At 35.5% G+C, this 16,723-nt stretch overlaps 1 protein-coding gene across 1 annotated transcript; it reads right to left on the bottom strand.

Moving 5' to 3' along the window:
- Positions 1–2,281: 2,281 nt before the first annotated feature.
- On the bottom strand, positions 2,282–3,465 carry LOC149242421 (uncharacterized). Its single transcript, XM_089367681.1, has one exon. It carries the CDS (start codon positions 3,463–3,465, stop codon positions 2,506–2,508), a length of 960 nt encoding a protein of 319 aa, XP_089223807.1. The 3' UTR covers positions 2,282–2,505.
- Between the last annotated feature and the right edge of the window lie 13,258 nt (positions 3,466–16,723).

Genomic DNA, 16,723 nt, shown 5'->3' with positions numbered 1-16,723 from the left:
TTCTTATTGTTAAAGCATCACATAATGTTTGGTTAATATTCATGACATTGTACTTTATGAGACACATTTTCAACTTATTATAATATTTATGTCTTGTCACAAAGAAATAAATATGTTGAATCTTCATGGCAAATATATCTAAACTATTCAATGCCCATTGAGAATGTTGAAAGGTAAATGATGCATGTGTATATCCTAAATTTGTCTCTTTCTTTGATCACATAGAATTTTAATTTACACATGATTTTTGGCTAAAGAAATTGATATTGTGGTGCATAATGATATGTGAATGAATGTGGCAACGTAACTTCGATTAACCTTTCTAATTCTTTGTCATATAATATAGCATTCGTAATTTTTCCTGAGCTTTCCTTTTTTGTTGTGTATTTTCTTAGATAAATTGATTTCATTAAATATATATATATATATATATATATATATATATATATATATATAATAGGATATGTATATATATATTATATTTGGTAAGAATTGTTTTAATTTTATTATATTTTTCTCATGTACATTTTTCTTTTAGTTTATAGATTGATTTGAAATTTCAATTGTGAATGACATGGCAAACACTCATTATGGAAAAACAAAAAAACAAAAAAAAAACATCAAGAGAAAGGGATGTATTATAAACCTCAATCCAAGGATCCTCATTCATTTTATGCTTCCATCTCTTTTGAACAACTTATCATTGAAAGAGATGTCAACTCTTGTGAGAATAAATCTATATCCAAATAAATATGAGAGAATAGATTCATCAAGTGGTAAAAGTGAGATAAATGCATTTTCATAATAAATTGATAATGAATATGTCAAAGACTCTTCCTTGGAAAAGCACCCAATCCATTCAAGGAAAAAAAAAAGAGACTAATGAAACATAGGATGAAACTTCCAAGTAGGATGGGTCTCAAAATTTGCATATATTGAACCACTACTTCCAAAAATGAGAATGAGAGATCACTAATGGTTAGATGCAATATATGTAGTTGTGAAGTGAAAATTCTTACGAAGGTAGATACAATAACAATAAAGAAGCATGCGAGAAAGGTGTATGATAGGAAAATTGTAAAGGATGAGGAGAATTGTCAAATAGAACATTAAGGGTATTGATTTCTTTTAATCCATAAGATAAGATACCTATTGTTGTCCCTCTTTTCCCCAATTGGGCTTTGTCATCCATCAATTTAATTATTAACCAGCATTATCAAAGCCAAATCAAGAGCCAAAAACGAGAAAGTGCTAGTGGTGAAGAAAGCAATGTAGTGTTTTCTTAAGTCAAAAAGGACTCGCCTAGAAATGACATGAGATCATTAGTTCAACCAGAAAATGCCAAGAAAAAGATCAAAGTCAATGTAGACGAAATTCATATCAAGATGTTGGTTCACATAGGTGATAGGGAAGAGTTGCACGTGTGTTTAGTCAAGTTTAAAGGGGGCCACTGTTAAGTAAACTTACCCCAACCTAGATGTTAGAGAAGAGGAGCATCCAGGTTTAGTAATTAAACTATAAACTTGAGGCCAGTGGATCACACGTAGTTAAAGTGTTTAAAGGACTTGGAAATTCTCCATTCTAATGGCTTGGCTATGTTTAAGTGAAGTATAATAATTGATTTACTAATAATTGATTTACTATTAGATGGTGCCTCAATGGTTGAAGTTTTCCAAAATAAATCACACATGTTATTACTATGTGCATAATTATTAACACAAAGCCTAACAAAAAATTGATCTAAATAAAAAAACAAAACCTTATAATGGCCTTTTACATGTCCAAAAAAGTCACATTTTCCAGTTTCAGAAAATTTAACAATAAACCAACAACAAAATTTAATTCCCCAAATGCATAAGTGAGTGAAAGTGATATGTTGAAATTGTTTAAAAATATATTTCAACTAATGAGAAATTTCTAACAAACCCAAGTTAATAACCTAATTTTTGTAATTCTTCCCATTAATAGTCAGCTCCTAATCTCCAAACACCTGCAAGATAGAGATATTCCTGTCCACTTTAAAAGTGGAAACAGAGATTTAAATTCTAAATTATCCCTGGTTGTTGGATCCCTGACCTAAACAAGCTTTGCCAGCTAAGAAAATTGAGCCCCAAAGATATAAAATCCCCTTCCTAGGCGGGCAATGATACCTATATCATAAAAAAATTGCAATGATATCCATGTCATAAAAATACAAGCTCCATAAGCTAATAAGCCACGAAACATAAAACAGATGGTAAACCAAAAAAAAATTATCATAACAGAAATTATCACAATCCTAAAGTTCTTGACAATACAAAAGTATATTACAGGCCAGGCTTCAAAATCAGTAGGACCAATCCATATATTGCTAAATCAGTCTAAATCGACAATAAGCAATTCAGAGGAATCTGCTACAAATAAGTCTTCAGCGCTGGCCTGAACGCTTAACTATTGCAACCATGACTTCTACAATTCCTGGCATATGCGTGTTGCTAAGAAAGATACAAGTGCTAAAAAGTAACATCAATCCGTCTTTCTCCGGATGAATTCTGCTGCTAAATTCACATCATTCCGAGCTCCAATAATGCATGCCTTCGTCGGTGAACCGCCCGGTTTACCTCTAAGGAAAATTTCAGCCTCGCAAGAATTTCTAATTACTTTAATTGATGCTCCTTGCTTTCCTATAACGTGTTTCATGCTGTCACCAGGAACATCTATAACTTGTAGAATTTCTTCTTCAGGAGTATGACCTCCGTTTATTAGATCATCTGGTACAGGAGGAAGTGGTGGCCATTCATTGAGATGATTATTATTATTATTGACACAGAAACAGCGGCAATACATTGATCCTCTCACAGCAAGTCGCCATCGAGAAAGAGGTTCGAATTTTCCAAACATTTTTTTATAAATGTAAAAGAGATAGCGAACATCATCCGCAGCTGACTTTTGCATCAGACGTGTTAAGGGTCTCTGCTTCCAAAGATTTGGATCTTCTTTGAGTTGACTCCGCACCAGTTCCTTCTCAGGAAACTTCACACCGCAATACTCATTTAAAAGGTCAACCAAAGATATGTGCTTATTATCAGGAGGCCTCTTTCTGCCTTCTTGTTGCAAAATAAGTGAATATGCAATCTGGGTGTCAAATACATTATTTAATTTGATCCCATGCTGGAAATACAATGCCTCACTGTCACGTTTGCAATCATGAACGACTTTTGTAACATGAACAGATTCTAGAGCAGATTTGCAGGCCTCCATTAGTAAGTTTCCACCCTCAACTGCATCAACCAGATACACAACATCCTCAAGTGCAAGCTGCATGAGACAAAGGCGACCATGTTGAGATAGTTGAACACCCTCACAATCGAAGCCGATCACAAGTTTCGTTTCAGGAGAAGGTTGAAGAAATGCACGCGGAAGTTGTGATGCCTTTGTGACAATACACACAGGTAAATGTGCCGAACGAGCCTTCAATTCTTCCATATTAAGCTCTGGCACAGAAGGATCGGGCCGATGCTGCTCTATTCCTGCCGCTGTGGAGGACCAACACCTCTAACACTACATATGTAACCCATCAACGAACGGGAGGAAATGAAAGGTCAAGTGGCACAACGGGAAGAAGATTTACGAAATCGAATTCGCTTTGATACGGAAAAAATTCGATCTTATCTTATAAAATTCAATACGGAAAAAATGCTGCTCTATTCCTGCCGCTGTGGAGGACCAACACCTCTAACACTACATATGTAACCCATCAACGAAAGGGAGGAAATGAAAGGTCAAGTGGCACAACGGGAAGAAGATTTACGAAATCGAATTCGCTTTGATATAGAAAAAATTCGATCTTATCTTATAAAATTTAATACCGAAAAAATCGCCATTATACATATTACAAATACTTAATTTTTTTTTAATATTGGATTTATTTTTCTATGTTTTTCTTTCATAAGCCTTATCCATTGTAAACTCAATTTTACCATTTTATAATTTTTTGTAATATAGAAGTTACTGTTTTTCTATTTGTGGATTTGTAAGCTTACTATTTTATATCTTTTATAATAATGAATTTTTCCATTTTATAATTTTTTGTAATATAGAAGTTACTGTTTTTTTTTTTTTTGTATAAAAGTTATGGATTTGAAAGTTTACCATTTTATATGATTTATAATTTTTTCTAATATTGATTTATCTTTTTTCTATTTTTTTTTATAGGAGTTATCCATTTAACACTTAAATTTGTCAGTTTATAATTTTTTCCAATATAGAAGTTATGATTTTTATTTTTTTAATAAGAGTTACCAATTTGCAAAGAATTTACTATTTTATAATTATTTTTAAGAGAGAAGTTATTTTTTTTTTTGCAATTTGTCATTATATAGAAATCACTAACTAGTTATCTGTTTAAATTTCTCCATTTATAATTTTTTCAAATATAGAAATTAGGATTTTTGTTTTTTTATAAAATAGGTACCAATTTGCAACCAATTCATTATTTCATATTTTTTGTTAAGATAGAAGTTATATTTCTTTTAGTTGCAATTATATAGAAATTACTAACTCACCTCTCATTTAAAACAATTGAGTCACATGATGCCTCCTAAATATGTATCAGAGCTATTTATATTATTTAATGTCAATGACAATATTGATTCATTTTTAATTAAATTAATTATTTAATAAAAAATTTACATTTTTAATTAAATTAATTATTTAATAAAAATTCTACATTTTAGTATTAATAATTTATTTTAGATTATACCATATTCTATCGTAGAACAATTTGTAAATAATATATAATAAAATACCAAAATCAAACCAAAATTAAAATAATCAATTTTCTAACCCTATTTAACATTTTATAGAGAAATTTGATAGAAATTGTTTTTTTATAATATAAGAATTATTATTTTTTATTTTGCTTTTTTATAAAAATTGTGGTTTATGTTTCTCCAATTTTCTGATTAATCCTCTAAAAAAGTACCCGAATAAATTTTTTATAAAAACTAAAAAAATTACACACATTAAAACTTTAAAAAATAGCATTAAAGCTAAAAGATCGTTGCATTATTTTTATAAAATTTCAATTCTAAAATTTCAACAGGCTGCGTTATTTTATAATATGTATTTGAAAAACTCAATTTATTTCTTGTGTGATTTTATTCATGGGCGATTTGTATCCATGGTTACACAGAGCCCGAGCAGCTTCATTGTCTTACACAGCCACATTGTTCGTCAACTCAACAGGAGCGCAAATGATGAGGTCTGAGCTGCGCGAGGAAGACCCTAATGTAAATATTGTGCTCCGGAGTGGAATTACGACAAGGGATGACAAAGGCAAGTAGCCTGAAGAAAGTACTTGGGTTCGCAAGGCTCCAACAAAGGAACCAGAATTTGATTTGGAGCGCGCTAAGGAGACCTTCATGGAAGCTAAGAAGAGCTTCGCTGATGCCTCCACTTCAGGAAGTAAAGACAAACTAGAGCCGGAAATGGACCCATCGATGCTCACTGCGTTCTTGGAGACATGCATGAAGCTGCTGTGCAACAGCAAGGCTGTAAAGGGGCTACAAGAACTCATAAATAAATGCACTGGGACTGCGCCAGGAGAACCACGCATAGTCCAAAAGTTCGGGAAGCACACGATGTGAACAGGAAGGGAGATGAGATTTACCACGCAAATTGGGGAATATGAGATGGACCAAGTGATTCTGGATCTAGGATCAAACGCGAACGTCCTGCCAAAGCAGACATGCGAGCGCATGGGTAGGCCTGTGCTGTAATGGTCTCCTATCCAATTGTGAATGCCAAACCAGCAAAAGATCCTACCTATGGGGAGATTGCAGGGAATCACAGTAGATATCGAAGGAGCAAGCGCGCTAGCAGATTTCAAAGTGATAAAGATTGTTGATGACAGCAATCTCTACCCCATGCTATTGGGAATAGGTTGGGGCAATGACATGAATGGAGTGATAAATCTGAAGAAGCGCAAGATGATTTTTGAAAAAAAGTCTCTGCGCGTAGTTGTATCTTTAGACCCTACAGAAGGATTGCGCTACACGGAGACAGTGCACGACTACGACAGCAACGACGATCTAAACTGCATCTACAAGATAACCGCGCGGGAGCAAGACTGGGTAAATCCAACCGCGGATGGTCGAATCTCATGGGAGCACGAAAGTTCCTACACATCGAATTCTGACAAGGAGATAGAACGATGGCAGAACTGGTTACACGAGGTAACCATGCTAAACTGTAACATGATGACAAGATCGTTGTGTTGTGTAGAAACAGCGGTAATAGATCTGCCCATGTATGATGGGTAAAGCAAGGTGGATGACTTCCTAAATAGATTTGAAAGAGAAGCGTCGAAATAGCGATGCTTCGACGCTCTAAAATGGGTACTGCGAGCTACACCCGCAAGGTGGTGGGGTACGCACCAAAGAAGTTTTGAGGACTGGTGTGACTGTAGAAGAATGATGTGCATATGGTTTGGGAAGCCTCATATGCGGTTCAAAGACAAGTATGACAGGCAGGATGATTTGCGTGCACACCTCGCCAAATGGACAAAGGTCTATGGGGAAGAGCCACAACCTGAGTGGGTTCACCTGTTTTGTCTTACCTGGGATGTTATACCCATGAATTGGTATATAGAGACGGAGCTACACCATGGAACAAACGAATGGAATATTTTGCGCAAAGGATTCCTGTTAACCTTCATGTTTGAGGATCATTGGTGGGATACTATTGATGATGCACTACAAGCATTAAAAGCAGTTATCTTTAAAATACCCTAGGAGCCAATGGAAGTGCTTCAGCCAGAATGGGCGACCCAACTGAGTTACGCACTGGAGTGTTACAACGTGACTACTAAAGAAGATGATGAAGATCCACGAAAAGTTAATATTCTGGAAACTGAAGGCTATCGCGAGGTTCAAGAGCCATTGATTGAAGACCCTAACCTAACCGCGCCAGTAAAGACAAAGCAAGTAAACATTGGTACGGAGGCCGAACCTAAGTATGCAATGCTCGGCGACTACTGGGATGATGCGATGGTGGATAAGGTTGCTGAATTACTCCGCGAGTACCAGGACCTATTCCCGACCAAGATCACAGACTTAAAGGGGGTCGTTGGCGATTTAGGGATGATGAAGATCACCTTAAAACTTAACACGAGGTCGGTTAAGCAGAGGCCTTATCGCTTGAATCCGAAGTTCAAGGAAAAGGTCCGCATGGAACTAGACAAAAGGCTCGCAGCTGGAATCATCAAGCCAGTGGAAGAATCCAACTGGGTAAGCCCTATGGTAGTACAGGAAAAGAAGCAAAAGGGCGAGATAAGAATATGTGTGGACCTCAAGAAGTTGAATGACGCATGTTTGCAATACCCATCCCCAACTCCATTCACAGATGAAGTATTGGAAAATGTTGGCGGATAAGAAGCATATTATTTTACTAATGGGTTCTCAGGGTACCACCAGATCAAAATCGCGCCGGAAGACAGGAGCAAGACCACCTTCGTGACTGAGTGGGGCTACTTTCAATACACAGTTATGTCATTTGGATTGAAGAACGCGTCGGCAATCGTTTCGCGCATAGTTGTTGCAGCATTCAAATACCATATCCACAAATTCCTGGAGGTTTATCTGAATGATTGGATTGTATTTGGATTGGTTAAGTACCATGTAGCGAGCTTACGCTTGATGCTGGATACTTGTCGACGACACCAAATAGAACTGAACCTCAAGAAGTGTACGGTCCTTCCTAGTTCCATTTGGGAACCTGTTGGGACATGTGGTCTGTAAATAGGGACTAATGGTAGACCCTGCGAAGATTGCAGTAATTCTGAATTTGAAAGCACCGCGAAGTGTTAAACAGCTACGTGCTACCTTGGGGCATACAGGGTACTACAGGAAGTTCATCAAAAGTTATACTGAGATCACCGCGCCAATGGAGAAACTGTTGAAAAAGAATGTCACATTCTGCTGGAATGATGATTGAATGAAGAGCTTAGATGTACTAAAAGAGAAATTGGCCTCCATGCCCATCCTGGTCTTCCCAAAATGGGATGTGGAATTTCATGTCCATGTTGATGCATCATGTATAGCGTTGGGAATAGTACTCACATAGGAGGGTGGAGAGGGCTTGGATCACCCTATCCCGTTCGCAAGTCGCAGGTTGTCTAAAGCGGAAAAGAACTATTCCACAACTGAACACGAGGGGTTAGCTATGGTGTACGCACTCTAAAAATACCGGCACTATTTGCTAGGAGGACATTTCAATATGTATACAGACCATTCCGCACTAAAATATTGGTCAATAAGCCTGTGTTGAGGGGGCACATATCCTGGTGGCTTTTATTGTTCCAAGAATATGATTTTGAGGTTGTTGTGAAGCCTAGACACTTGAATGCAGGACCGGATCACTTGTCGCCAATTGAGATAGGCGAGGAACCTACTAATTTGGACGAAGGATTACCTAATGCACAGCTCTTTATTGTGCGTGTAGCAGATGGACACTTTGAAGATATAATCCATTTTCTGACAATGGGGACTACGCCAAAGGAATACTCTGTCTAGCACAAGAAGGAACTGATAGTGTGTGCGGCTGATTTTTCTGTCATCGCAGGGCACCTATACAAAATGGGCAACGATGAGATACTACGAAGGTATGTACCTAAATTTGAACGAATTCAGATCCTCACGAAAGCGCATGGGGGTGCTGTAGGAGGACACCATGCAGGATGAGCGACCATGCAAAATATTCTTCACACAGGGTTGTGGTGGCCAACTCTTCATTAGGATTCAAAAGCACATTGTAAGGCCTGTGACATATGTCAAAGGACAGGTAAACCATTGCAGAGGGACAAGATTCCTTTGAATCCACAAATGACGCTGCAACCCTACAAAAAGTGGGCTTTGTAGGACCTATCAAACCGCAAGGAAAAATGGGCACGAGATATATTATCACCATGACAAAGTACCTGACTCGATGGGCAAAAGCGCAATCGGTCAAAGACTGCATGGTCGCCACGGCTGTGAAGTTTTTGTTTGAACACATGTTGACTCGATTTGGATGTCCGAAAATCTTGATGAGCGATCGTGGTACACATTTCCTGAACAAAACCATCAGCGCACTAACAGAATAGTTTTAGATGTATCATCAGAAATGCACACCGTATCACCCACAAGCCAGTGGGATAGTAGAAGCTTTCAACAAAATACTGGAGACTGCGTTGACTAAAGTATGAAATGCATAGCGGAGTGATTGGGACGTGCATGTACCTACAGTACTATGGGCTTACAAGACAACGTGCAAGAAACTGATGGGACAAACACCTTTCCGGTTGGTTTATGGTGTGGAAGTTGTCTTACCAATGGAGTATATTGTACCTAGTCTGCACATAGCAATGCTCACAGGTATGACGGACCGCGAAGCCCTCAAAGAGAGGCTCACACAGTTGGAAGAACTTGAGGAGGAACAATTCCTAGCTGGCTTCCATCAGCAGGTGCAAAAGCAACGCGAGAAGGCCTGACACGATTGCCATATTAATTTGTGCACCTTCAAGGTAAATGATTTAGTGTTGTTGTATGACAGTAAGTTTGATAAATTCCTGGGAAAGTTCCGAATGCATTGGCTGGGACCATAAATTGTCAAGGAGGTTACTAATGGAGGTGCGGTATAGCTAGTCAAGCTAAATGGAGAGCCTTTCCCAAGCAAAGTGAATGGCAGCCGATCGAAACCCTACACGGCTGGCCCAGCTGACTAGCTGGCAGAAGCACAGTCTTCGCACTCCAAGGATCTAGACGAAGGTGCGGGACTATAAAATGATGCAGGGGACACAGACGCAAATGCACAGAAGCAGTTTTGAAACCGTGGTCTCGGAACAATGCGTACTAGAGATCTAGCAGGCAGCAGCTCAGTGTGTTGCCGACCTTGCAGCAGTTCGAGCAAAGTTGGAGGGACTCCATGTGAAGATCTCTGCACTGACAGAGTGACTCGAGGGCAAGTCACAATGTTTGTGTTGGGGGCCTGTTGGGCATGGAATCCCCTGAAGGCATGTTTTGGGGCTTAAAGCCCAAGTTTTGACCAAATCCTTTTGTAAAATCTCCGCGAATTGTGGGCGCGGAGCGCAAAATCATAATAGAGTCACAGGGTTATCCGCCCTAGTTTTTGTAATGTAATGTTGGCTGGATAGACCTACCCATGGTCCACAGACCATGGGATTGTATAAATAGAGCGAGGCTCTAAGTAGAAAAAAGAGGAAGAGGGGAATGATAAGTCTAAGTGATCGAGTCGAAGTGTAAAGTGTGTCTTTGGGTCGTAGAGTAGGAGAAGGCTCTGTAGCTGAGTGTGCAGAGGCCTAGTAGTCTGCAGCTGAGTGCACGGACCCCTGCAGCTGAGTGTGCAGGGTAGGTTGAGTCTGTAACCATTGGAAGAATCAATAAAGAGAAGTTTACCATATTTCTGTGTATCTTTTCCTGTTTTAATGTATGATTGGGTATAAATTGGAAGTATATTGTTTATTTGTTGTGCGAACTCATATGAATGTTTTGTATAAATAAATATAACGTAAGACATCCCAGTACGCGAAGTTAATTAAATAGTATAGGAAGATAAGTAAGATCTCAAGTGCGTCTTAATGGAATAGTGCAAATTGTTGCTCTAGCAGCACGAAAGCTCCACTGCCCCTCGTTAGGGTTGCGCGAAGGTAGTGTATCAAGGTGCAAGGAACAGGGAAGTGCGTGAAGTAACCTATGCATAGGGACGAACAGTTGGACCAATCGAACCTCTCAGACATCTCAAGGGTGTGGAAACCTGGTTCCAACACCCTCCCATACTACTTTGGGTGAGACCTCAGTCCGCATTCCGCGGACTGTTGCCAAAAGGGCTAGTAGTACAAGGATTTGTTTGGCTAATTAACTCCAAACCTGGGTCAGGCCCCAACAAGCCAACAAGCATGAGCTTGTTTAATTGAATAATAAGATCAAACATATATTCATGACTAGGACAAAGGACTCGTGTGCATGGTATCAAAACACTAAAAAGTGCCACTAAATTCAATTAATAAGAAGCAAATTTATTTTTTACATACTATATTTTGGAAACTTTGGATTTTAGGATTTTGTTTGTTTGTCAAGTCAAAAATTTTGAAAGATGAGTGGTTTCTTTCATAATGCACAGAGACAATTCCCCAAGGATAAATGATTTCCTCGATTATTTTTCCTTTACACAAAAGGCAAGGAGTTTTCCAAGGTCTCACACATTCACCTTCCAGACTATTCCCCAATGGTTTGTCCATAAGTTTTGGGTGTCTTTAACATGGTCGTTGAAGATATCCCTAACAAAGCTAAGAAATTACAAGGCCACTTTGAGTGGTGCAAGCATTTGTTGTCTCCAAGCAAAGGACATTGTGCTCAACTTGGCATTAAGATTCTATTCAGGAGTCTCTTTCCTAGAAGATGCATTGTGAACCCATTTGACCAAATCCATTCCCTCACCGAAGTCTTCCTCTACTGGGAACAAGATAGTGAGAGTTTCAAGCAAGATCACTCCGAAGTTATAAACATTTCCAATTTTTGTCACTTGCATGGTATATGCATTGTCTGAAAATGTAGGAAACAAGTGGATTTAGAATATTTTTTAAGCCAAAACTACTATTTCCATAAGAAGAAAAATCCTACAGTTGTCAAGATTCATTACTCGAGTATCTAGGCTCAAGGACAATAGTGACCAATATCAGACTTGATTTTGTGTCATTATAAATATCAGGCATTGGCAAGAGATCTAGCATATGCTATGATCACTACCTGCATCAACTTTCACAAACTATTTCAGCCTATTCAAAGTGTTTTGCTACTTCACAATAGGTTTTTACATTACTAAATTCAAATTCAAGATGAGACGTTTAATACTTAAATTGGTGAAGACTTGTACAAGTAAGATGTTGCATCTTAGCTCGGCTATATCACAAATTACAGAAGGGCATCTTTTTGTGGAACCTCTAGTTGAGGATCATTCAAATTTAAAAACTACCCCTTTTCTCACTTTATTCTTTTCACTATATACAAAGTCATTTGCAATAACCACTGGTTGGAATGCTCTATATCCTTCTTAGAGTGTGCAAAGGAAATTCATCATCAAATATTTTCATTTATGATATTGTTAAAACTTTATATATATATTAAGCTCTAGCACAGAAGGATCGGGCCGATGCTGCTCTATTCCTGCCGCTGTGGAGGACCAACACCTGTAACACTACATATGTAACCCATCAACGAACGGGAGGAAATGAAAGGTCAAGTGGCACACCGGGAAGAAGATTTACCAAATCGAATTTGATTTGATACGCAAAAAATTCGCCATTATACATATTACAAATATTTAATTTTTTTTTAATATTGGATTTATCTTTCTATTTTTTTCTTTCATAAGCCTTATCCATTGTAAACTCAATTTTATCATTTTATAACTTTTTGTAATATAGAAGTTACTGTTTTTCTATTTTTTAATATAAAAGTTGTGGATTTGTAAGCTTACCATTTTATATCTTTTATAATAATGAATTTTTCCATTTTATAATTTTTTGTAATATAGAAGTTACTGTTTTTCTATTTTTTTTGTATAAAAGTTATAGATTTGAAAGTTTACCATTTTATATGATTTATAATTTTTTCTAATATTGATTTATCTTTTTTCTATTTTTTTTAATAGGAGTTATCCATTTAACTCTTATATTTGTCAGTTTATAATTTTTTCCAATATAGAAGTTATGATTTTTATTTTTTTTATAGGAATTACCAATTTGTAAAGATTTACTATTTTATAATTATTTTTAAGAGAAAAGTTATGTTTTTTTTTGCAATTTGTCAAATCACTAACTAGTTATCTGTTTAAATTTCTCCATTTATAATTTTTTCAAATATAGAAATTAGGTTTTTTGTTTTTTTAAAAAGAGGTATCAATTTGCAACCAATTCATTATTTCATATTTTTTGTTAAGATAGAACTTATATTTATTTTAGTTGCAATTATATAAAAATTGCTAACTCACCTCTCATTTAAAACAATTGAGTCACATGATGCCTCCTAAATATGTATCAGAGCTTTTTATATTATTTAATGTCAATGACAATATTGATTCATTTTTAATTAAATTAATTATTTAATAAAAATTCTACATTTTAGTATTAGTAATTTTTTTAGATTATACCATATTCTATGGTAGAACAATTTGTAAATAATATATAATAATAATAATAATAAACCAAAATTAAACTAATCAATTTTCTAACCCTATTTAACATTTTATAGAGAAATTTGATAGAAATTGTTTTTTTATAATATAAGAATTATTATTTTTTATTTTGTTTTTTATAAAAATTATGGTTTATGTTTTTCCAATTTTCTGATTAATCCTCTAAAAAAGTACCCGGATAATTTTTTTTATAAAAACTTAAAAAATTACACACATTAAAACTTTAAAAAATAGCATTAAAGCTAAAAGATCGTTGGATTATTTTTATAAAATTTCAATTCTAAAATTTCAACAGGCTGCCTTATTTTATAATATGTATTTGAAAAACTCAATTTATTTCTTGTGTGATTTTATTCAGGGGGGATTTGTATCCATGGTTACACAGAGCCCGAGCTTCATTGTTTTACACAGCCACACTGTTCGTCAACTCAACAGGAGCAGCACAGTAGATACTCAACAAGAGCAGCACAGTAGATGTTGGACATAAACTGATAGAAAGCTTTGACCAAAATCATTCACCGCTGACCTGTACCGAATTGGAAACTGACGAATTATTCGTCGTACCGAACCGAATCAGCGAATTTCCGAATTCTTTTTGCCGGTACGGCCGAACTTGGTAACTATGCAAGCAACCATCAACCAACGGGAAGAAGATGAAAGGTGAGGCAGCACCCATCAAGCAACCATCAACCAACAGGAAGAAGATGAAAGGTCAGGCAGCACCCATCAACCAACAGGAAGATGAAAGGTCAGGCGGCACCCATCAACCAACGGTGCTATCTTTAATACTTTTATCAAAGAATGTTTTGTTTAAAATTTTGATCTTTTAATGATAGCTTGATAATAAATCAACCTTGATTGGAAAAAAAAATTAACACAATTATTAAGCAAAGTTTTTTTGGTAGAAATCCCATAAGAGAAATTTTTGGCCGAGGCATTTCGAACCAATAAGTGTGGTTTCTCATCAGATAAACCAGTCTACCAAAGCTTTCTCTTATGTGATTTCTACCAAAAGACTTTGCTTAATTCATTATGAATCACAGAAGCTTGAATACATAAATAACATAGTTATATTAAAAATTCAACCTATCTACTAAAAAAAAAAAAAATCATAATAACAAAATAGTCATAAAACACAAATTACTTATTGAATTTTATTATTCATTTATAACTATTAAAGATAACATATTTCTATTTTAAAATTTATTTTTTATTTTAATAAATTCTTTGGGACTAATCACATTATGATTTTTTGTCAATGTTATCTAATGTGGTTCATCCTCAAGACAAAGGTGCAAGGATGCATCAAGTTAGCAGTTATGTTAGGAATTAGCCATTAAAATTTAGTTGAATAAAGTTATTATTAGTTTGTTATGCTTTATTTTAATTTATTAATATTTTTAATTAAAATAGTATTGAATTCAAATTAGTTAGATTAATTTAATAATAATATAGTAAGAAGTGAATATTTGTAAATATATAATTAAAAATGTGATTAATATGGTTATTATTAAAAAGTGGATATATATTGAAATATAAAAGTAAAAATAATAAATAAATTAAAAAAACAACAACAATTTACGAAAAAAATGGAGGGGATCCAACTTCTACTTAACTTCCAACCATCATCCATGTTAAGATTAATAGCGCACCTTTCAATTTCAATGGCTTCTTGAAGCTTCCTATGATGAAATGGAGCAACTCAATTGTTGAAATAGACATGAGTGGGAAGCAACATTTGGGATAATAGATTTGGGACTTTTGCACTATTGTCTTAGTTTGGAGGCATGACAAAAGGGAAACAATATCCTTTATTTTCAAGGGAAGTATGATAAATAATTGCTTAGGAAGTTTAAGATGAGTGAGTGCAAACCATCAACAACACCATTGAAGACTAAGTTTAAGCTATGTACAGGAAGGATCCAGAGTAGATTCTATCTTATACAAAAAACTATAAGATGTCTAATCTATGTGACTTATACTAGGTTATGTTTAGGAAACCTTTGTTTACGGCACATGGGTGAAGAATAAGATGTGCATCAACTTTTGTTAAAACAGACAAGTTTAAGAACACTAAAATATGCAATAACCAAGATATGATAGCAATTATAAATAACCTTGAAGCATATCCTATTAGCAACCAAGAGATGAGAGAAATTATCAATCATCTAGAAGAATATATCATTAGCTTTGTAACAACCATGGGTACATTATGCAAGTCACTATATAATTTCAGATATTTGCCAGAATTCCAACAATTTTATCTTAAGATTCGTATATTTTTGCAGCTTATTTATTGGGAATAATGCAAGACTGTATTTTGATAAATATGAAAGTATGCTTCGAGAATAAAATAGATTTCAACCTTTCTTCAGTGCAGAGGTATAAAGAACACTTGAACATGCATCTTCCATCAACCACGAGATCAAGGCAATTACCAACACTCTAGAAGCATTTCTCATTAGCATTGTAACAACCATGGCTGCATTAGCTAAGTCACTAAATAGTAAATACCATCAAATATTGCCAAAACTTCCAAAGTGACAATTTCATTATATGATTCGTCGATTTATTTGGAACAATGGAAAAACTCTATTTTGGCCCATATGAAAAGCTTAAGATATATTTATTTCCATAAAATAAGTTTAGATATGTTTATTTACACATAGCAAAGGTAAGGACATTGTAAAATTAAATGCAAAATGTAGCATGGGAGTGAACCCAAAATTAAATGAACTGATAATCTAATAATCACATATAAAGACCCCACTCAAGTCTTCGAGTCGCATATCGAAATACAAAAACATATATTTCAGTAAGGAAGAAGGAACAAAGCATCACCCTTTTCAAATTATTATGTTGATTAATAGAGCCAGCACATGGCCCAGTCACGAAGAAGGAACAAAGCAACACCCTTTTCAAATTATTTTGTTGATTAATAGAGTATCAATAACGTTTTAGGAAAATGATAACCCATCAAAAATCAATTTTGTAAAATTCACAACCCATCACGGAAGATGGTCATCCAAAAATTTTAAACATCAAATAAGGGGAAAATTCCCTATGACTGGCATTTTGCTCGTCAAATTCCATCTCTGAGGCCATATTTGTTTAAGAATAGTTATATGAACTAGAAGTTGCTCCAAAAGGTGCAAAGTGGCACGAATAGGAGTGTTAAATTCAAAAAGGTTGTATTTTAGTTTCTAATGTAGGACAGGCAGCATTATGTGGCAAAGAAAAGACCGATAGCATGGCATGACACACTTGGGGCAATGTCTGTAAACACTTTATGTTCATGCATATGATGTGAACAGTGGGCTCACCTAGCGCTTGCATTGGAGAGTTTGATAAGCCATATGTGCATGCATTCATCATTGGGCTATGTTCATGGCAAGAAGATCTTCCCAAATCTTCTATTCCTTTAGTGTACCTTTGCACCTTTAAGAGAAATTGTTAGTAAATATTAAAAAAACACTAAATTGTAATAAGTTTC

Source organism: Pinus tabuliformis, chromosome 8 (genome assembly GCF_031772625.1).
Source record: "Pinus tabuliformis cultivar Carrire ecotype Pingquan chromosome 8, CPIR1, whole genome shotgun sequence".
In the NCBI taxonomy this organism is placed as follows: Eukaryota; Viridiplantae; Streptophyta; class Pinopsida; order Pinales; family Pinaceae; genus Pinus; species Pinus tabuliformis.
Note: the sequence above shows the minus strand (reverse complement) of the source record. Positions and strands in the feature narration are given on the sequence as shown.

Coding starts and splice junctions, on each gene's coding strand:
- LOC149242421 (XM_089367681.1), bottom strand. CDS start 3,465: ATGGAAGAATTGAAGGCTCGTTCGGCACATTTACCTGTGTGTATTGTC.